The 23,402-nt window shown below is 38.6% G+C and overlaps 1 protein-coding gene across 10 annotated transcripts in view; it reads right to left on the minus strand.

Annotated features, from left to right (window-relative positions):
• The window catches only part of Sugct (succinyl-CoA:glutarate-CoA transferase), a 602,475-nt gene that overhangs the window by 368,353 nt on the left and 210,720 nt on the right, over positions 1-23,402 (minus strand). For 7 of the 10 annotated variants that reach the window (XM_069998316.1, XM_069998322.1, XM_069998353.1 and 4 more), the window contains exons 10-12: positions 18,707-18,778; positions 17,193-17,288; positions 5,486-5,583 (exon numbers count right to left, since the gene is read on the minus strand). In XM_069998316.1, the coding sequence (XP_069854417.1) occupies positions 5,486-5,583; positions 17,193-17,288; positions 18,707-18,778 (266 nt within the window). The remainder of the gene's footprint in view (positions 1-5,485; positions 5,584-17,192; positions 17,289-18,706; positions 18,779-23,402) is intronic. The other 3 variants (XM_069998327.1, XM_069998340.1, XM_069998332.1) reach the window with 2 other exon arrangements.

The following is a 23,402-nucleotide window of genomic DNA, read 5'->3' on the forward strand; positions in this document are numbered from 1 at the left end:
AACAAATCAAGAAAAGGTTGGACAAATGGGATGGCATAAAGCTGCAGAGCTTCTGCATGGCAAAGGACATAGCTAGCAAGATCAATAGAAAGCCCACGGATTGGGAGAAGATCTTCACTAGACATACAACAGACAAGGGTCTCATATCTAAAACATACTTAGAACTCAAAAAATTGAATCCCCCAACAACAAATCCTCAAAGAAACAACTGCCCAATAAATAAGGGGGCTAAAGACTTAAAGAGAAATTTCTCTGAAGAGGAAATAAGAATGGCCAATAGACACATGAAGAAATGCTCAACCTCTTTAGCCATAAAAGAAATGCAAATCAAAACAACATTGAGATACCACCTCACCCCAGCTAGAATGCTATAATCAAGAACTTTAATAACAACAGATGCTGGAGGGGATGTGGCCAAAAGGGAACACTACTGCATTGCTGATGGGAATGTAAACTTTTTCAACCACTTTGGAAAGTAGTGTGGAGGTTCCTCAAAAGACTCCACATAGAGCTCCCCTATGACCCAGCAATCCCACTTTTGGGCATTTACCCAAATGATCACAAACAAGACCACACTAAAGCTAACAGCACAACTATGTTTGCTGCAGCATTATTTACCATAGCTAAGATATGGAACCAACCCAGATGCCCCTCAGTAGATGAATGGATCAAGAAAATGTGGGGGATGGGAAGGGGAAGCAAAGGAGGAGGCAACAATGCTTGATAAGAAAGGTACCCATGTAATTGTAACCCCTCTGTACAGTATTTTCACAATAAAAAATAAAGTAAAATAAAATAAAATCTCAGTACAAAAAAAAAAGAAAATGTGGTATATATACACAATGGAATTCTACGCCTCCATCAGAAAGAATGACATTGGCCCATTTGTTAGGAAATGGAAAGACTTAGAAAAAATTATATTAAGTGAAGTTAGGCCCAAAGAAACATGGTTCCCCTTATTTGCAATTACTAGTATATGTCTGAGACAGGCAGAAAGGTCAGATAAGATGATGTTAAGCGAAATGAACCCCAAGATAAGGACACAAGTGGTTTTTTTCTTTCTTCCTATTGTTTCTAATGTATTTATAGGGTACCATGTGACTTTTTTGTTGCTTTGTATGTCCCTCCCCCACAGTATAACCCTGTTTTCACTGTATTTGATGTTGGTATAATTTGGGGAACGGAAGTGAAAAAAATTGTTTAAATAGGGATGCAGGTTGCCCCATTGCAACAATGAAATGTACAAGACGCTATGTCGAAAAACGAACTTTACAATTTAGGCAGGGCAGAGGTGGGGGGATGTAGTTGTGGAGATGGAGGGAAGGGATGGTAGGGGAAAAACAAAGGAGGAGGTAACAATGATTGATAAGAAATGTGCTCATTACCTTGCTCGTGTGATTGTAACCCCTCTGTAGTATTTTCACAATAAAAACCTTATTTTTTTTTTTAAAGAGGCTTTGTTCTATCAGGCCCTGGATGCATCCCTACTATTTCTCTTCCTCCCTGTTTTAGCTTGAGATTTTTTTAAAATATGCTTCAGCACTACCTAGCTTGCTTTCGGTGTTAGCAGCTGGGTAAACACTTTCTGTAACACGTGGGGTAAAATGGCAAGCTTGAGGGAAAGTCTTCTACATTCCATTTTTTTTAAACAATTTTAAAAATACTGTAAGTTTGCTTGCAGGCATGATTGGGAAGAGCCGTACCTGAAAGGAACTGTGAGCGCTGGTTGGGGGAAACAGAGCTGATGGCCAAAACAGAGTGGCCATCCTGAATGAGGCCCAGGCCCTGGAGTGAGGTCTCTAACCATGCTTAACAAAACTAAGAAAAACAAATGACACTGATTGGCACTTGCATACAAAGGGAACACCTGACTGTAAACAAAATTATCTGAATGTTTACAGTGTGTATTTTAAAAAATGCCAAGAAAAGAGTTGCCAAGTTTGAAACATAGGAAGAAATTCCTTTATCAATTTAGAAATCCAGAGTTCTAAAAAAGAAAATCCATAAAACCTTCAATTTTCAATGTTGGGTGTCAACTTAAGGGTAAGTAAAAAGTTTTGTTTTGTTTCTTAATAATGCAATGAGTATCATTCTTTAGAGTTTATTTTTAAAGTTATGTGTATGACTGATTATCCTTACAAATTCCTCTACAATTTTACATATTTTAGTGGTTTTTCAAATGTAAAAATATAGGTTAAGGAACGTTTATGTGAACAGTAAAGAAATGTAGTTATGATATCATGTCTAACAATAGACAACAGGCAAAAACATAGGATCTTCACATGGTAATATAGGCAGCCACTATTACTAAAAGTTAGCTTTCACCATAGAAATAATTTGGAAAACCATATAGAAGAAATTGTAACATGTATATCAACATGCTCAAAATACAGGACAACAAATAATTAACAGACACAGTTTGTTGGTACAATGCTTTTTTAAAAAGTGATAATTTCCAAGGCTATATAAAAAGTATGGAAAATTAACTGTGGGTTCAGCAAAACAGATGTTTTAGAAGGGTTCAAAACAACAAGAACATGGCTTGCGAAAAAGTCTGCAAGGAGTGTCCTAAACAAGTCTAAAAGGCAGGCCTTTTTGTGGTTTTGGTGATGGTGGTAGTGATGGTGATATTTGGTAGTCCTGAGGATTGGTCTCAAGGCCTTACGCATGGAAGGCAAGTGTTTGCTTAAGGTTTATGTTTTGTTTGTTTTTTAAGAAGGAAGTTTATTAAACTCACAATTTAGAGAGCTAAAAGTCCAAAGGGCCTAAGCTAGGCTCAGTGAGGGTCACCTGGTGACCTTGAAGCACTGTGTGGTTCTGATTGCAATGATGGGATATATTAGGGAACAAGTGATTCTATCTTGAATAAGGAAAGAGAGTGAGAATTGAGTGGAGGCCAGGCTTGCCCTCTGCCTCCTCGCCCCTTTTGTTTTATCAGGCCCTGGGTTACCCTACATTATTTATCCTTTTAAAAAATGGATTAATCTCCATATTTTAACCATCTTCAGGGAGAATTCAAGGACTCTAACAAGGTCTTCCTTCTTATTTCTATATTGGCATACAGTGGTTGTACAAGGAGGATCTCATTGTGACCTCTCCACACATGTAAATAAATCTCCATCAACCTCATCCCCTCTATGCTCTCCTCCTACCCACTCTCCTCCTTTAAACAATTTCAATAGGTTTTGTTGTTCTATCTTCATACAAGCAAATAAACTACCTGGACCATATTCATCTTCATTCACCCTCTTTGTTAGCTCTCCTTTAGTGTCAATGATCCTTCCTCCACCACAGCCTGTTTTACTTCACTGTTACTCATTTTTAGTGTATACTTATGACACCACAGAGGTCACTTTGATGTTTTAGATGTGCATATATTATATTTTGCTCAGAATAATCCTCCCTATTGCTTTCTCTTCCCCTACTGCCCCCACCCATATTGATCAACTGCTTTCATTGAGTTTCTTTATGCCTTCTATATAGTTACCCTGTGGTTTTTGTTTTTAGTTTTTTAGTTTTTAGGTTTTTTTGTCAGTCACGGGGCTTGAATTCAGGGCCTGAGTGCTGTCCCTGAGCTTTTTGCTCAAGGATAGACCACTTTGAGCCATAGATCCACTTCTGGTTTTAGATGGTTAATTGAAGATAGGAGTCTCACAGACTTTCCTGCCCAAGCTGGCTTCCAACTTTGATCCTCAGATCTCAGTTCCCTCAGAAGCTAGGATTACAGGTGTGAGCCATCAGTGGCTGGCCACCCTGTGTTTTTTCTTTTATGCTATATTCCTAGTGCTCAGTCCCTGGTACATAGTACATTTTCAATAGAATCTATAAAATAAATGAGTAAGTTATGCCAGAAATTTCTGAGTTCCTCTCCAGGTGGAAAAAAAGGAGATCCAGCTATTAATATAATACTTCAAACTTCCTTTTTTAAATTATTAGCTTATCATTATATTAGTTATACATAATTGGTGCATCTCCACATATTTACATTGGATTCAACCAATCTCACCCCCTTTATGACACTCCTTGAATCTTCCCCCACCCCAAATTATAGCATACCCAACATAATTTTACATAATTGCAAATAACCTATTTCCTCAGTATTGGATTTTCTTTACCCACCCTGACAATCCAAATGTAAATATAAGTTTATGGGTCCAAGAAGGCTGAAAATCCTACTTCTATTTAAAAATAGAAAGGTGACAAATTATTTCATTCACCCCAAAGGGAAAAAAATTTAAATTAACCTGTTACTGATTCTGCCTAAAGTTTTTACAAAGTAGAGTCCTCTAACAAAATTTAGCAAGGAAAATGTTTAAGGACACACACAACCAAGGGTTTAACTTCCTGGCTCTTGAAACTATCAAAGTTCTGGCAAGTAAATGATAGAAGATGATCTTTGTATCTGCTGGGGTTTTATATTTTTCTTGGGCTCAGCTCTTCTCACAGCATGTGCATGATTTATTTAAACTATCAAAGAGCTTTTGATAATGGTTCGCACAAGTGGCTATTATTAAAACTTGGTAACCATGGTGTGAAAGGAAAAAAAGTCCTATCAATGAATTAAATGAATTAAAAATGCTTGAGAGGAAAAAGGCAAAAACAGAAATAAATGGCCAATTCTCATGCAGAGAAAGGTTAATCGTTGAGGGCTCTGGGGTTTTGCAGTAGAATCCATTATATTTAACAAATGACCAGGAAAGGGGCATCCAATTCCCATTCCCAAATTCTGTGTGTGTCAGTCCCATGCACAGAGCTCCCATTGAACTAAAGAGCAATTGGCACAAGGAGAAGATACAGACAGTGGAGAAAAATGCATTGACATTCAACAAAGAAAAAGTAGGTAAATGAATATGGACTTGGGATTTCATGTTGAGATCCCAAAATATAAAGGGAACAGAAATTAAGTAACATTTGCAGAATTTTATTTTTCTAACAACTTCAACTATATTACATAGAAACACATGAGCCTTTTCAAAAGACTAAGTATGACTCCAGGCATGTGGCTCAAGCTTATAATTCCATCTACTCTGAAGACAGAGATTAAGAGGCAGTTTGAGGCCAACCAAGACAAAAAGTTCAAGAGACCTCCATCTCAACCAATAGCAGGGTGTGGTGTTATACATCTGTCATCCCAGCTATACAGGAAGCAAAAAGAGGGATTTGTAGTCCAGTCAAACACAGGCAAAACACAAAACCCTATCTTAATATTAAGTAGAATCCAAAAAGCTGAAAACATAGCTCAAGGAGTAAGTGCCTGCCTAGCAAGTGCAAAGCTGTGAGTTCAAACTCCAGTGCCACAAAAAAAACACATTCAAATTTTTTGTGCGACAACAAAAGCAAAATCAGCTTTAAATTGCTTTTCCATTAACCAATGAAATGGAAAAAATAATAAACTGATCTAAACAACACAAAAGAGACCTGACAAAACACCAGATAAATGCTTAGCCCATATTCTGAAATTCATAAGTACTAGATCTAAGCTTACCGTGCAGATAGTATTTTTATAAGTTCTTTTCTATTTTGTACCCGAAGATGGTTGGTTTTATATTTGGAGTCATCAATCAACTCAGGTAAATCCAAGATCTAAAAATGAAACAAAAATCATTTTAGAAAAATTCACAAATTTCTCATGGAACTTTGAGTCCTTGTGGATCCTGGCATTTGGGGTCTATCATCATCTCCTTGGTTATAATCTCCTCAATGAGGAGATGGATCATGCTGCTGAATGGGTTTGTAATTTATGAGAAGGTTTTACTACATTCTTGTGTCTACATATGAGTGCACAGAAAGAGTTATCAGACATCCATAATGCCTTGTAACTATATGTATAAGAATATAGAAGAGTTACCAAATTCTTCCTTTAAATATCATATTTAGGGGGCTGGGCTCAATGACAGAGTGCTTGCCTTGCATGCAAGAGGCCCTGGGTTCGATTCCTCAGCACCACATAAGCAGAAAAAGCCAAAAGTGGTGCCATGGCTAAAGTGGTAGAGCGCTAGCCTTGAGCTGAAGAACTCAAGGACAGAACCCAGGCCCAGAGTTCAGGCTCCATGACTGACCAAAAAAGAAATTGTATTTAGCAGAAATCTGCATACAAAATTGGCTACAACTAACCTAGAATTGCTATCAAAAGCACTGCCTATATAAAAAAATGAAGTGCTGCCTACACTTGCAGGGAGACCACAGTCAACATTTATCTTATAGGTACATTGACTTATTTGTTCCGCATATTTAAAAAAGTTATCTGTCCCAGTAGTGTTACCCAGGTGCTAAATAAAAAAGAAAGTAAATACATTTGCCCAAATGTGAACCATTAAAGCAATATCAAATTAAAGGATCTTCTTTGTATAGCAGTGTCCCTATTTTTCTTTTGTATGTCTCCCTGAAGGAATACTGACTAGAAATGCTTTTATATACTTCCTCTTCCACCGTTCCTCTATCCTGCAAATCCCTTTGGACATCTTGCAATTTTAACAAGACTATAATGAAAGTACCAAGTTCCATTTGGAATGAAAAAGACGTTTGGAAAAGAATGTGTGGAGGCAGAGTTTGGCAGTTGTGTTGGAAAGTCAGAAGGAGCATTTATGGGCTGGGGGCAGGCCATGTGGCCTACAGAAAGCCTTGCTGCCTTTATTAATGTATTTGCTTTCAACATAAACATTTAATGGTTTCATTTGTTTCCCACAGTTTAAAATAAAATCGTCATTAATCATCTTACAAGGAGACAAAAGTGAAGAAGATTCTCCAAAGTAAAGAGGCCATCTTAATTGAAGAATTCATCTTTCACATGTTTCCTTTAGGAATGATAAAGATAGCGTTACGCTCCTGGATTTGCAAAAACCAAATACCCTTACTAAAACAAAACTTCCTGCCACCATATCTGATCCCAGAATTGGCCCCAAATCTTATGCAACAGTCAGAAATCCTCCCTCCCTCGTGGTGAATAAATTATTTGAAGATAAAGCAAGTCCTTTCCCTAAATCACTGATTCCATTTGCAAGTCCAACCATACTCAAAAAACACCCTCAGCTACATGTTTTTATTTTTTACTTTTTTTAACTGTAAGTATTGTTTTATAACACTTTTATTTAGAACACATAAACAGCTACATTTTTTTAATTGTACAGTTACTGCACTCAATGGGATGCCTATGGAGCCTCTGTATTTAACTGTTTGGATCCTCTTTCTTCTTTCGAAGCAATGGTCCTTCTGTCTTCAGCTCTTCCAGCTAATGTTCAAATTGTTTCTAGAGAGACAGCTTCCAGATTCTTAAGCAGACCCATCATTAGGTGCTGAAAAAAGAATGCTGCCAAAGAGAAATGAAGCTGTACATGGAAGTGCTTGATATACTGAGCACCACATTAATGTAAACTTCTGCAACAAGACACTGTTTCCTTTAAAAGAAATAATGAAGGGTACATTTGCTTGAAAAGGAAGGAAGGGAAGGAGATAAAAATGAATGGTCCCATGAAGGAAAATAAGACCTGATAACAAAAACTGAAAAGGCTTTAATTTTCCTATCATCCAATGCCCCCTTTACAGCAAAAAAACAAGGTCCTTATGATCATTGCCAAAACCGGACAGGACATGGCCTGACATCACTTCCTCCCATCTCCTCCTCTTGCTTTTCTGGGCAGCCATGCCAACTTTGCTGGACCAGGAACATGTCTATCATTGTGGGGCACACAGACAGCAAAGATGGCCCTGAGAGGAAGTTGAGTGGGCATAGCCGGATTTGTTTATGTTCAGTGCATAAGCTCCTGGAAGCTTAAGTGCATGATAGGGTGTGACCTTTACAGTGATTGGTTGGTTCTATTTCATCCCCTCCCATGCAGTCTTTTGCTTTAAAAAGTGTTTGCTGCTTGTTACTAAACGAGTTCCTGCTTGACTTGAGACCCTGCTGCGTCTGGTTGTCTCTGGGCTAAGGGAGGCTGGGGAACTTACCTTTCCTCGGACCTGGTCAGTCTTTCGTGGGACTGATTAAGACCCAACATACCACAATTTTACCTTAGGACATTTACACCAGCTCTTCTCTTGCCTGCAACAACTGCCACCAGAAGTTCACTTGGCTAACTCCTGCTTTCCTTCATTGAGTTTGCTCAACTACTAATTTCTTGCGTGTGTGTGTGTGTGTGTGTGTGTGTGTGTGTGTGTGTGTGTGTGTGTAGGTGTGTAGGTGTGTCAGTGTGGCAATACTAGAGCTTGAACTAAAGGCCTGATCGCTCGTTATACTTTACCTTTTCCACACAAGATTAACTCTCTACCACTTGAACCATAGTTCCACTTCTGGCTTTTTGCTAGTTACTTGGAAATAAAGGAGTCTCACAAATATTCCTTCCCAAGCTGACTTCAAACTGCAGTCCTCAGATCTCAGCCTCTTGAATAGCTAGGATTAAAGGATAAGCCACCAGTACCTAGCAAGTGTTAATTTCTTAAAAGGACTCCTCAGCTACTGTACCAACCATAGGCACTAACCTGACCCCTCCCTATATTGCCCTTCTTTCCACCACAACTCTTGGCCCTAACTTGTTATATTTATTATTTAATTGTGCCTCTGCCTGTCTAGAATGGAAGCTTCACAAAATCAGAATATGTTAAATGCTTTGCTTATTTCTATGTCTCAAGCTCTGGTAACATGCTTGTTGTAAGGTAAATCATCCCAGAAGCCACATTTTAGAATATAGAATATTGGAGTCTTTATTATACCATTAACAGGCTGCAGGCCACCAGTTGTTACAAAGGCCTGCAGCACACAAATACACATAACACAGCTAGGAAACATACTAAAGAGGAAAGAAATAACAAAAACAGTACCAACAAGCTAATTCAGCTCCAATGGAGAGCTCAGTTGGGATGCTATGATGACTGGAGCCAGGAGACAGGACATAATCACAGAGACACATGTGGCATGGCCCCCAGTGGCAGGGGCCATGGGGGGGCATGGCCTAAATAGGTGGGTGCAAGGGGCAGATCCTCAGGAAATTCCCAGTCCCAGGCACTAGACTGACAGATTCAGTAACCTATCAGCCAAGTGCCTGCCCCTGCCTCCAGGTGTCCGGGCATGCCCATTACCTGGGAGGCAGGTGATTGGGGGGGAGGGGCACGTCCCTTACCACAACATAAAGAAAAGATCCCAGACCCTACAATCCACCCTGTGGCCAATATGGCACCTGCCAGACCTGATCTCCTTACTTCAGCTCAACAACCACTTACCTCAAGCACAAAGAGACAACAGGAGCACTCTGAAGGACATGAGCTTCCAGACATGCCTGCATAGGTAGACCCTGCTCTACCATGTCTAAAATTATAAAATTCTTATGATCTACAGCCTCTTAAATTAATTGTGTGCCAGGAGGAACTTGGGACAGTGGTCACTGCCTATAGGTCATAGGGTTCATCTATAATGTCATTACTTCATATGTGACATTCATATAGCACATGTTAAGTTCATGCCATTTAAATGTCACCTTATTGTCCAAAAAGAAATATACTCTTTACTGACTTATATTACTATAATCCCTCTGTACATCACCTTTATAATAACAATAAAAAATTAAATAAAATGTCACCCAATAGGGCTGGGAAGGTGACTCAGTGGTAAAGCACTCGCCTTGCATCCATGAGGCCCTGGGTTCGATTCCTCAGCACCACATAAGCAAAAAGAAAAAAGCCAGAAGTGGAGCTGTGGCTAAAGTGGTAGAGGGATAGCCTTGAGCTGAAATGCTGAGGGATAGCGCCCAGGGCCAGAGTTCAGGCCCCACGACTGGACCCCCCCCCAAAAAAAAATGTCATCCAATAGATAATACTGCTATAATTTAATGCTGGTCATAGTTGATTACTAAAAGATAAGAAAAGATACTGTATGTTCAAGAAGGCATAAGAACAAAGTAACAGTGATACTGTAAGAACTATTATAATTTAGTTTTTAGATATAGGAAAAGGAAATATTCTTTGTGAAATGTGAACTTTCTAAATTCTTTGGCAAATTCAAGCCATCTAATTTCCCCTCTGCCAGTACAACTACTAGAAAAATCTCCATGCAGGACTTTATTTGTTGGTCATGGGGCCTGAACTCTGGGCCTGGATGATGTCCCTCAGCTCTTCAAGGCTAGCTCTCTGCCTCTTGAGCCACAGTGCCACCTCTGGCTTTTTCTGCCTATGTAGTGCTGCAGAATCGAACCCTGGGCCTCCTGTATGCAAGGCAAGCACTCTACCACTGAGCCACCTTCCCAGACCCTGTGCAAGACTTCTTGCAAACAAGTTTTCTGAGATGGTGACAATGAGTTCTTGTTACTACAGTTTCACTTTAGCTTTGATTAGCATTTACAACTTTGTTATGCTTTTATGTCTTTTGTCATCCTCCTACTTTGCCTTGTCAATGTCACTGTATTTGAAGTGAATTTGGCTATTCAGTAGAATTGTATCCTGGTTTTGCTTTTTTATTTCCATCCTTTCTGACAACTGTGATGCTGTAATTGATGTGGCTAGATCATTCACATTTAATGCCATTATATTATTGATATTTATTTAGCTTTTCACTGTGCATTCTTCTGTCTCTCCTGCAATTTTTGGAATTTATTGCAAGTTTTTAATTTTACATTGATCAATTTTTACTTTGGCTATTGTTTTGTATACACATTCAATGACTGCATTAGTGATACACACACACACTTAATTTTCACAATGCACTTAAATTCAACAATTACCACTTCAGGTAGAATATAAGAAGCTTAACCACAATATAGGTTCATTTGCCTTCCTTTGTATTTGTCTATCAGTCAGTATACACTGACAATTATACTAGATAGCTTCTTAATGTTGGTTTTTACTGATCAAATACATTTCAGAAAGTTCACAAAGAGAAGGATAGTCCTTTATATTCATCTGTTGTTCTGTCATTATTAATGACCTTTGTCTTCTTCTAACATCATTTACCTTCTGCCAATAAAGAACTTCCTTTAACAACCCCATTAGAGTAGGTCAGCTATTTTCAAATTTTGAGTTGTCTTTTACAGGAGACTTTTCATTTAAAAGTTAACTTCATATAACAGTGAGATGTACAAGACACTATGTTGAATACGAACTTTACATCTTGGGGGGGGGACAGGGGATGAGTAGGAGTCTGACTCAGGGAGGTGGGGAGGGAGAGTTAGTAGGGGAAAAACAAAGGAGGAGGTAACAATGCTCAATAGGAAATGTACTCATTACCTTACTCATGTAACTGTAACAACACTGTACAGTATCTTTACAATAAAAATATACAAAAAAGTTAACTTTTCTTTATTTTTTTTCTTTTTTTTATTGTGAAAATACCACACAGAGGAGTTACAATTACATAGGCAAGATAATGAGTACGTTTCTTATCAAGCATTGTTGCCTCCTCCTTTGTTTCCCCTTCCTATCCATTCCCATCTCCCCCATCCCACCCCCCCCCCATATCTTCACCCCCACCCGGGCCAAAGTTGTAAAGTTCATTTTTCGACATAACAACTTGTACATCTCATTGTTGCAATGGGTCTACCTGTATCCCTATTTAAACAATTTGTTTTTTCCCTTCCCCTCCACAAATTATACCAACATCAAATACAGTGAAAGGGGTTATATATCGTGGGGGAGGGACATACAAAGCAACAAAGAAATCTTCTTATAAATATGTTAGAAACAATCGCATGAAAGAAAAAAAACATTTGAATACTTACCTTGGGGTTCATTTCACCTAACATCAACTTATGTGACCGTTTCTGCTTGTCTCAGACATGTACTAGTTATTGCAAATAAGGGAAACCATGGTTTTGAACTCAAGACTTATGCCAGCTTGTTTGCTTTCTTGGCTAGTGCTCTACCACTTGAATCATGTCTTTAGTCTACCATTTTGCTGGCTAATTAATAATAGAGTCTCAAGGATTTTTCTATCTGGTCTGGGTTGGAACTCTGATCCTCCAGGTTTCTGTCTTCTGAATAGCTAGTCCTAGGCATGAACCACCAGTGCCAGGTTTAACCTTCATTTTTAAGTATATTTCTGCTGGATATTCAATTGAATTGGCAATTCTTCCTTCCAAAGGTTAGTTCTTTCTCAGCTTTGTTTATGACAAGAGATCTATAGTCAACAGACTCATTATTCTCCCACAAGTAAAACACCATTTTACTCTAGGCATGTGTTTGAGTTGTTTTTGGTCTTTTTCAATAGTTTAAATCTGATATATTTAAGCATACATTTGAGCTTATCCCATTTGGGATTTTCCCATGTTATTAAGTTGAAAGGCTTTTATCTTCCACCAACTTTGGAAGTTTTCAGTCACTTTTTCTTCAAATATTTTTCAGCATGTAATATTTTCCCCTCTCATAATTATGATGACAAAAATAATGGATTATATCTCCCAGGACCCCTAGGAGCAATTTTTTTTTATTTTTTGAATAGAAAAGGGCTGTTGAGACTGAATAGTTTTTATTGATGTACATGCAAGTTCCCTGATTATTTTCTCAATCATCTATTGTACCATTGAGCAAAATCCACACACTGGAGTTTCTTTTTATAGTTATTCTATCTCCCAGTTCTAGAACTTCTAACCTTTTGAGTTTCCTTCCTTCTTTGCTAAATATGTCTACTGTCTCATTTATTTCAACAGTGTCTGCGATGTTAGAGTGTTTTCAAATGGCTGATTTAAAGACTTTGAGAGTTAATTCTCACATCTGTGTTGTCTTGGCCTTGGCATTTATTGATTGTCTTTTCTCATGCAAGCCTTGGTTCTTCATACGCTGAGTAATTTTGGATTATATCCTGGACATTTTGAATATTGTCTTAAGAGTCTCTGGGTTTTGTATAAATTGCATAGACTTTTTGATGATATTCTTTTTAGGAGACAGTTGACCTGGTAAGGTCCAAGTACAAGTTCCAAGCCACTTTCTGTGCACTGAGTTCTCATGTTGCTTCCATTTCAAAGCCTTGGCAGAGCTGTCTGAATCTGTCCTCCATGTACCCTACTTAATGGTCACACTCCAACCTGGCTCATTGTGTATTTACTAATTCAGTTCTCAACATGTTTGGTATGCTAATCAAAATCCATTCAGGGCCTGTGCAGCACAAGGGTAAGCACAACAGTGCATCAACAACAATGTTAAGGACTGCTTTGCAAAGTTCTTCCCTGTTTCAGTACTTTCCAGCTCCCTGGAGTATCCTTTTGGGTTCCCATTCTTCAAAACACAGGGCAGAAGACAAGTATGAAGAGAGATGAGACAAAAGCAAGCAGATTAATCACTCAACTCATCATAAAGAAGAAAGTTCTTCCCTGTCGGACTTGTCTCTGGCTCCTCTGCCTCTGATGCTACAAGATGGCTTCAGGGCTGAGAATAGAGGAAGTGGAGAAGAAAAAACAGGATTTCCACATTCTGCCACTTGTGGCTTATGTCAGAAATATGAACAAATACTTGATGGAGGGGATGTGGCCAAAAGGGAACCCTACTGCATTGTTGGTGGGAGTGTAAACTTGTTCAACCACTCTGAAAAGCAATATGGAGGTTCCTCAAAAGACTACCCATAGAGCTGCCCTATGACCCAGCAATCCCACTTTTGGGCATTTACCCAAATGATCACAAACAAGACCATACTAAAGCTGCCAGCACAACTATGTTTATTGCAGCATTATTTACCATAGCTAAGATATGGAACCAACCCAGATGCCCCTCAGAGTGTGCGTGTGTGTGTATGTGTGTGTGTGCCTCTATCAGAAAGAATGACACCACCCCATTTGTTAGGAAATGGACAGACTTGGAAAATATTGTATTAAGTGAAGTAAGCCAGAATCAAAGAAACATAGGTCCCATGGTTTCCCTTATCTGCAATAACTAGTATATGTCTAGGACAAGTAGAAAAGGTCAAAAGCTATGTACATATGACCAGATAAGATGGTGTTAAGTGAAATGAACCCCAAGATAGGGACAGAAGAGGTTTTATCTTTGTTGCTGTTCTTTTTAATGTACTTATAATGTGCTTTGTGATTTTTTTTGTATGTTCTTCCCCCATGGTATAACCCCTGTTGTCACTGTATTTCATTCCAGTGTCCTGCATCTTGTATATACTTTTTTTCTGATTTGGGGAAGGGAAGGGAAATAACAAAATGCTAAAATAAGGATACAGGATGACCCATTGTAACAATGAGATGTACAAGACAGTATGTTGAAAAGGAACTTTACAACTTTGCAGGGCGGGGGGGGAAGGGAGGGAGGAGTTCGGGAGGAAAGGGATGGTAGGGGAAAAATCAAGGAGGGTATAACAATGCTCTATAGGAAATGGACTCATTACCTTGCTCATGTAACTGTAACCTCTCTGTACAGTATCTTTACAATAAAAAATATATAAGAACAAAAAAAAAGAAGGAATGCTGGAGCTCAGCTCTGTATCCTGGTATTCTGGGCTTCATACTCCACTGGATTTAGTTAATATAGTAACTAGAGTTGCCAGTTTATAAATCCTTCAAATTCTGATGTTGTCCCTCAAGTCCTCCGCTGTTTTCTATCAGAGTCCTCTCACAAAGTTCCAAGCTCCATGTGTTCTGTCCATGTTCTATCACTGTGTAGTGTGGGAGGGGTAGGAGGAGCTTATTTGATGAGTCCTCCCCAGTGCTTCAACATCCTCACCCAACATTTACAGTAACATTTATTAAGAGTGCAAAGTAAACTAGGACTATCCTAAGTATTTTAGTTATCTACTATAAACTCTTACAAAACCCCTCCAGCTTTAAGTTAATGTAGTTATGTGATATATATGTTATATATATTATATTATATGTGTTTTATATATATATATATATGTATGTATGGGTGTTCTATGTTTTAACCTATGTTTTACATACAAGGAAGCAGATGCTTAGAAAAGATTAAATACTTTGACAGAAGTTACCTGACTAGTGGCAAGACTCACAGTAGGCCTCATGAATTATTCCATCATGGCTACAGACTACTTGTGCCAAAATCAACTACAGTGCCTATTCATGTTGAAGCTTCCTGTGCCACAGCTCAAACTCACTAAATCCAGTCTTTGAGAATGGAACTCCAGAAGATTCTGTGCACAAAGTTGAGAAGTGATGCATGTTGCCCCCAATAAAAGAGGCCTTCAGTCTAAATGACTATAAAATGGATGTCAATATACTTCAAATAGAAATGCCCATTAGTGTTGGCATCAATCAGCTTAAAATAGCTTACATATGCTCACTCTCCCTCTTCTTCTGTATCATGTTAGGGGATATAAAATAGAATTTGCTACAAGCCAAGATTTACTCTCTACACAAGAAAATTTTCTGACCTTCAAGCTTTGAACTCAATATCCTCACTCCTATTTTAACCCTGTCAATGAGTACTTCCTAATAGGAACCCTCCTCAAATGCATTAATCAAACAGGATCTTAAATCCTGTTTTAGAAAGAAAAGGGGTAAATGAATACTATTCATTCAGCAGTGCTGCCTTTCTCCCCAGGAGGCAGAACCACTCCATCTCTCTCCTCGTGGACCTCACTTACAAAAGAACAATTTGACTGTTCACTGTCACAAATTGCAGCCCTTGCCTTCTACAAGGCCAATTTGAATGCTGAGTCCCTTGTCACTAGATAAATCTGAATAAAAATACTTAAAAGAAATGTACTCACCATGTCTGACCAAGAGGAAAGTGTAACTGCATCACAATAGGGAAAGAAGAGGATTTTTAGTACAAGTTTACTTATAAGGATAAATACGAAGATTTAAAAGGCCGATCAGATTGCAGCATTCACTCATTTGCTCAGACAAATGGTACAAATAGCAGTGAAATCCTGTACAGGCACACAGAGCCCTCCTTCTGAGATGCTCAGTTTCTACAGACATGACCTTAATGACTCATAACAGGAATTATCATTCCTGACTCACATATGGGAAAATCAAGATGAACTATGACATCCTTCAAGACCTTCCAACAGTATCCTTTGTGGGAAAAAAAAACTATAATAACACTTACCATAACAATAGATTATATTTTAGTATTGAGACTTATGACAAATATTCTGCTTTGTACTGAAAGAAACTTTCTCAAAAATGTTCTTATGGATATTTATAAAGAAGTTCCAAAATATTCAGATCAATCAGCAGTAATGAATCAAAAATAAAAAGATTTTAGTACAGTTCTTTTCAACAGTTAAGAATATGTCAACCAGTAATCTCTCTCCCTCTTTCCTCAGCCTTTCTTTCTTTTTTTTTTCTTTTAGAGAGAGGAAACTCCAAAACATATGGCCCAGGAAGAAAATCTGTACTTGTTTAGAGCAATGAACCGGTTTTTACATCTCTGCAGTTAGAGTACGCAAATGACTTCACAGGCAACAGCTTCCGTATGTTTCATATTTTTAACATTGACCGTTCATAATAAAGATTCTTTGATCCCAGCTCAAATGTTTGAATCAATTTTCTCTCCACTCACTGAGTCACCATTATAAAAAATAAAAATAAATCCCCTTTCCCCACCTCAGGTATGCCAGCCCCTGCCACCATCAGAACCATCTCCATGGGTCACCTTTCCTGAGATGCTTCTCACCATCAGAACCATCTCTATGGGTAACCTTTCCTGGGATGCTTCTCACCATCCGAACCATCTCCACAGGTCTCCTTTCCTGGGATGTTTCTCACCATCAGAACCATCTCTATGGGTCACCTTTCCTGGGATGCTTCTCAACCCTTTGCTGAAGCTTTGACCTCTGCTCATTAGCATCTTCTACAAAACAGGTCTGGTAATAGGCATTATTTGTGCATAATAAGTAAACTACAATGAATACAATTCCTCTAAGCAGTTCATAGGAAGTTTTAGAAAATATGAAGCTCATGTTAACATGGATAGCTTAAAAAAAAAACTAATCCTAGGCAGGAACTGGTGGCTCACACCCATAATCTTAGCTATTCAGAAGTTTGAGATCTGAGGATCATGGTTCAAAGCCATCCCAACCAGGAAAATCCTTGAGACTCTTAAAAGCTGGAAGTGGAACTGTGAGCTCAAGTGGTACAGCACTAGCCTTGAACAGCTTATGGCTGGTACACACACACACACACACACACACACACACACACACACACACACACACACACACACACAAACACACACAACAACAACAACAAAAACTTTTTCCATCAGGGAAATATTCTCAATAGGTCAAATCTTTGATTACATTAGAAAAAAAATACCTTTTTGCAAACTAGTTGATATTGAGCCTGGTGCTGATGGCTCACACCTAGCTCCCCAAGAAGGTGAGATCTGAGGATCAACAGTTCCAAGCCAGCCTAGACAGAAAAGTCTATGTGAGACCCTAATCTCCAGCTGTTAACTAGCAAAAACACAGAAGTAGAGTGATGGCTCAAGTGGTAAAACACCATCCATGAGGGAAAAAAGCTAAACAAAAACTCATGGCCTTAAATTCAAGCGCCAGTACTGGCACATGTGCATGTGCATGTACACACACACACACACACACACACACACACACACACACACACACACACACACACACACACACACACACACACAAATCAAATCTAGGTTATATTTCCAGAATTAAAACCAGAAAAATAGACTGATACCTAATGTCTTAAATAAAAACATTAAAACTTGGAAGTCTACATGAATTAAAACATTTATTAGAAACTTTTTTAGACAATACTAAATTTTTAGAATATCCCTAACATATTTTTCAAATGATTTCAAAAGGGCTGGGAATGTGATTTAGAGGTAGAGTGCTTGCCTAGTATGTACAAAGCCCTGAGTTGAATTCCTCAGTACCACATAAACAGAAAAAGCACTCTACACTGAAGTGTAGAGTGCTAGCCTTAAGCCAAAGAAGCTCAGGGACAATGCCCAGGCCCTGAATTCAAGGTCCGCACTGGCAAAAAAAAAAATTATTTCAAGAACATTTTTAAAGACTTCGTTGCACTGGGCACTGGTGGCTTACACTTGTAATCCTAGTGACTCAGGAGGCTAAGAACTGACGGCTAAAGTTCAAAGCCATCCACAACAGAAAAGTCCATGAGACTCTTACCTCCAATTAACCAGCAAAGAGCCAGAGCTGTGAACCAGAACCAGAAGTAGAGCTGTGGCTCAAGTGGTAGAGCACCAGGCTTGGGTGAGAATAACAAGTAAGAGTATGAGGCCTTGAGTTCAAACCCCAGTAACAACATAAATAAACAAACAAATAAATAAAGGCTTTGTTGAAGAGAAAAAATTCAAATGATGTCTAAAATCCTTGAACATGAAGTTTTGCAGAAAGATATTCATTAACCAGGTTAATTTGAAAATAATTAAGTTTTAGATTTTCTAGTGGCAAATAAGATAAATTTAGGATTCATTTAAATTTAGTCCTAAATAAACCTCATATGGAGGTACAAGAAAAGAAGAGAGGGAAGTGAGAAGAAAAGAAGAAGACCCTTAGTATTTAAAAAATCCTTTAAAAATCATTTCCTGGCTCTCCCCCTTTATTTAACTAGTAGACAGATCAAAGCCAAGCAACTTAAGCGATTGTGATATATCAATTCACAATATAAATAGGTCCTACATTTTAAAAAGTAGAATGCTAATTTAGTCCCAATCTTTTACTGTTTGTTTCCCACATTTATAAATATGAAAATGCTCTACTCTTATGTGCTGACATGTAATAGTAAGTGAACTGTTGTACTTATCACCCTTATATCCAGTGTTTGTATATTACCTTGCACACTGTGGCAAACTGTTGGTTATTTCCTGCTCCAACTACAAGATAGCCATCCTTGGTTTTAAAGGCCTAAAAAGGAAAATCCAAAAGTAAATATGCATTTATATGTTAACAAGACCACAAAAAAATACTTTCATATCAGTGTATAAGAAGCTTGTTCTAAAGCAAAGTTATTAATTCAATATCAGCTCATTAGTATCTTAAGATCTATATTGCTATATAGATTCAATAAATATGTTAAGTGGTAGACCTACTGGAGTTGTAATGCACTGACTATGGTCATTGAGGGTGGAAGGGTAAGGGGGAAGAAAATGCTTCAGATGACATGTAGCTTTCTGAGAGGCTTTCAAGATAGTCTAGTAGAAATCTCTTTCACATAATTATGAGCCAGATGGAAGTCTGAATTACAGGTAAAACCTTGCAGGCATTTGCTTCTAGTCTGTACTGAGGGTATTGCATAGGTGAAATTATCTACAAAACAAAACAAAGAAAAAAAACACATAGAGCGAGGGGGGAAAGGAAGCACAGTGAGAAAGCTGGGGCCAGGAAAGACAGAAGTAGCCAGAGCTTAGGTGGGGACTGAAAGAGCCTCCACATTGGTCTTCCATGACCTCAGCAAAAGCTGCACCGCTGTCACCATGCCAACAGATCCCAGTTTGGAGTAGACAATGGGCTATAAAAAGCATTGAAGGAGAGGAGAAGGCCCATATCTGAAATAGAGCCCTCTATCTGAAAAATCCAGTTGTAAAGTAGGGGACAAAGCCAAGACCTCCAGCCCAGCACACTCACAGTCTCAGAGGAAGGTCCCCAGGGGTTGGGGGCACAGTTCCACCAAATGCTTCCACATCCTTCTTAAATAAGAAGAAAGGTCATCAACTGAGGGTAGAGCTATGGAGAGATGAGACTGTCAGGATGAAGAGTTCTGATGGATCACTGAAGAGCATGGTAGGCAGGCCAATGACCAGAGAAACCCAGTCAGAAGGCTGACATGCCAAGAGCCCAGATGAGAGATTTTCTCCACCACCTCTCTACTACCCAGCCATAGATTAAATGTACTCTTGTACTCAGTGGGCTTAGATTTTGTCAGATGAATTGGGAAGAAAAAAGATACAGGTGCAGGGAAATTAGACACCTAGCCAGAATATCATTAAGCAACAAGCCAGGGTCTATGTGTCTGAAGATGAAGGTGGTAAAGAGAGGTAACTATGAACAGAGCAAAGGAACAGCACAGGAAGGTATCTGATGGAATCAATGAGGTCTTCATGGGAGAAGCTAAACACAGGGCAGAAGAACAGGATGCAATAGTGGTCAGAATTCAAAGGCTTTACATAGTGATCATAGAAGCAAATCAGGCTCAGGCTATGACCAGAGTATCACAGTGTGATGTGCTATACAAAAAAAAAAAAAAACTAAGCATCAACACTATAAAATTATCAAATCCTTGGTCCCACATGAAAGGAACTCCTAGTGTACTATAGTTTCTCATGTCCTGATATCCTGGCCCTCACCAAATCTACAGACTCTTCGCTCTCTATGGTGCCTTATTTTCTACCTCAGGCAAGGTAAGTGACAAGATGCCACACACACCCATCACAAACAGACCTTCCCTTGAAGGGACAGCTCCAACAAAAAGCCTGTAGTGGAGCTGTAAACACTCATGGCTGGGTGTTCTTGTTGGAAGGAATCCCAGCCTCAGGAAAGAAGAAGATATGGCTTCTGTAGGAAATAATAGGCAGATCAAACTATAAGGGTAAGATCAAAGACAAAGCCTATAGACAAGATTTTATTCTACTTGGGGAAAGAAAGCTTTCTCACCATGAAATGTCATTATTCAACAGTGACAAGATTTACTGGTGAGAACACCAAACAGAAACTCCCAGGATACTTTTCTGGAGAAGAAGGTTTTCTAAGACCTTCTTCTTCTATTTTATTTTATTTTATTTTATTTTATTTTATTGTAAAGATGCTGTACAGAGGGGTTACAGTTACATTCATAAGGCAATGAGTACATTTCTTGTCAAGCATTGTTACCCGCTCCCTTGTTGTTCTCCCCTCCCCCACATACTTCCCCCCCCCCATTGAAGTTGTAAAGTTCATTTCCAATATACTGTAAGACCTCCTTGATTAATGTTATTCAAGCAAGGAACTGGCTATTTCAACAAGACTCACAAATTTCATGAGCATACTAGAAGTTATGTGAAGCAAAAGAGTGTGAGAGTTCAGAGTTTAGTTACCCTGGGTAAAGCAGTTTCAGAAGTAAAATATGAAGTCAGGCACGGGTGGCTCATGCCTGTAGTCCTAACTACTCAGAAGGCTGAGATCTAAGGATTGAGGTTCAAATCAGCCCAGACAGGAAAGTCCAAGAGATTCTTATCTCCAATAAACCACCAGAAAACCAGAAGTGGTAGAGCACTAGCCTTGAGCTGAAGAGCTCAGGGACAGTGCTCAGGCCCAGTGTTCAAGCCCCATGACTGACTAAAAAAAAAAAAGTAAAATGTGACCATACCTAAGCACCAGGGTAGATACAAGACCCTGGCATCTTAGAGAATGCTAAAAAGAGGTGAAGGCAAGGAAAAAGGAAAATTGATATAGACTTGACAATGTTCTTGGACATTTTTGATACTTTCCAGAGACTTAGCTTCCTGAGTTACTAACTTGCTGCCCTGGGTTAATGAGGTCTAAATTATTAAGCTAATAAAAGAAGTAAAGGACTTCTAGATGCCCCCAGAGCCAATCAATATATCAGATAATCAAATGGTAAAAGAGAGAAATGTATAACTAGCCATTCCTAATTATAAATGTATAATTAGACATTCATAAGCTCCCATACCATTGCATCTAGTAACTTCTCTGACATAAATTAACTATACACAATGGGTAAGTCTTTTTCTAAAACAATAACATGATTTCTAAGTCTTTCTGGGGCTAGTTATTTTGTAACAAGATTTTCTTTTACAAAAGGTAGGGCTAAAGGACTGCATCACCTCCTGGAAAAAACATATTTCACAGAGCTGAATTTACTGCCCTGAGAATGTTTGCTGGCATGTGAAGCAGTTTACTTCTGGGCTTGTACTGGTACATCATGACAATATAGAGCACTTCTTTCCCACCATTAACAGTTCATTGCACCTTCTGGTGCTGAAGGGGCTGAGCCAGATGGCAAGAAAGGATGGCAGAGTTGCCAGTCAACAACAGTGCTACCAATTGGGATGAGGCAACACATCAACTGGTAGATGAGCCCAGCAGGCTCCAGGCCCACTGCTACCAATATGGCTTTGTCTTCATATTTTTTACATAGGATAACCCATTTTTAAAAACTCATTTCTAAATGGAAATCCTGGTCTTGTATTACAATATTCTTTAGTAGCCTTGAAAGCAATATTACATACCGACTTCCCGCCCGAAATGCAGGCTGAGATTTGCTAAGTCTATAGGAAATTTGACTGTCCTGAGATACTTTTGAGATTCTTCAAGCCAATTAAAATTAACTTCAAATCAGATATAATAGGATTTTCAACTACTTGGTTTCTGGCATTGGGTGAAGAGATATGGCAAGGAGGAAAACAAGAACATGTCTTCGATTATTTGAATTATTTACAATTTGTTAATGAATATTATTTTTCTTATATTATTATTCAGGAAGGTCATCATCAGTTATTTGGACACAGTGTAAAATAGCACACAGAGTTCTTCTTCCTGAGAAGTATATGCTAGAAACAGGTTTTGAGGATATTCAACTGACTGTACCACAATCTACCTTAAGCCAGATTGTTTGGAATCACTTCCCCAAGGCATCTAGTCTTTAATAAAATTAGCCCCTAAAAAGTGCTAGAACAGAATCCACACTGATTTTTCAGAAATCCTCCAAAGTAAAAATTCCCAAATGTTATTTAAATATTCTTTGCTCTATCTCAAACAAGTTACAGCAATCAAAGATCCATTCAGCTATGCATCACAGTTGAAAATGTAATTTCTGACAATAATCCTACATTTAGAGTAGTGACACACATGTATAGAGAAGAACTGTTGCCAAGCTGCCACCACATATGAGCAAAGAGTCCAACTGGAAAAACACATTAACTATAGGTAAGGAATATTCTAGAATAGTTTGTAGAATGGGTCACCAGTAACCTTTTATAAGCAGATTTTAATTTCATAAATCATGTCTCCAGATTGATTAGTAGCAAAGCATGGGGCACACACAGTAAGAAAAGGAAAAAAAAAAGCCCTGGCATTAGAGCTGCACACTGAGTCTGAAGAGCCACAGCTCTCAGCAGAATTTCAGCCTAGAGTATGGAAAATCTGAAAATGTGAATTAGTGTGGTTTGGGAAAGCAGTTAGTGAGAAAATGTCTGGGGATAATGGATGGGAATGAATGAGAAACTGATAGACTAATTCTTGGAAGTCTTACAATGGGTAGTTGGCCCCTTAGATGTACATCCAGAAGCCGCTGTGTTCCTGGACATGTGGGGCTCAGAAACTTGGCTCCAAATTAACATAAAAGGAATTGAGATTGCAAGGTAAAAGATGGAGTTTTTTTAAAAAACTCAGAAAAGAAGCATTTGCAGAAGCCCAATCCTTTAAGAAAAGACACATGAAACAAGAATAGTGATTTCTGGGAATGGAGGAATCCAGATAGAACAGAAGGGCCACTTTGAGTCCCAGCTATGGACCAACTATAGGTATACCAATA

The sequence above is a fragment of the Dipodomys merriami genome, unplaced genomic scaffold (genome assembly GCF_024711535.1).
Source record: "Dipodomys merriami isolate MVZ:Mamm:240054 unplaced genomic scaffold, mDipMer1.0.p SCAF_104, whole genome shotgun sequence".
NCBI classification, from domain to species: domain Eukaryota; kingdom Metazoa; phylum Chordata; class Mammalia; order Rodentia; family Heteromyidae; genus Dipodomys; species Dipodomys merriami.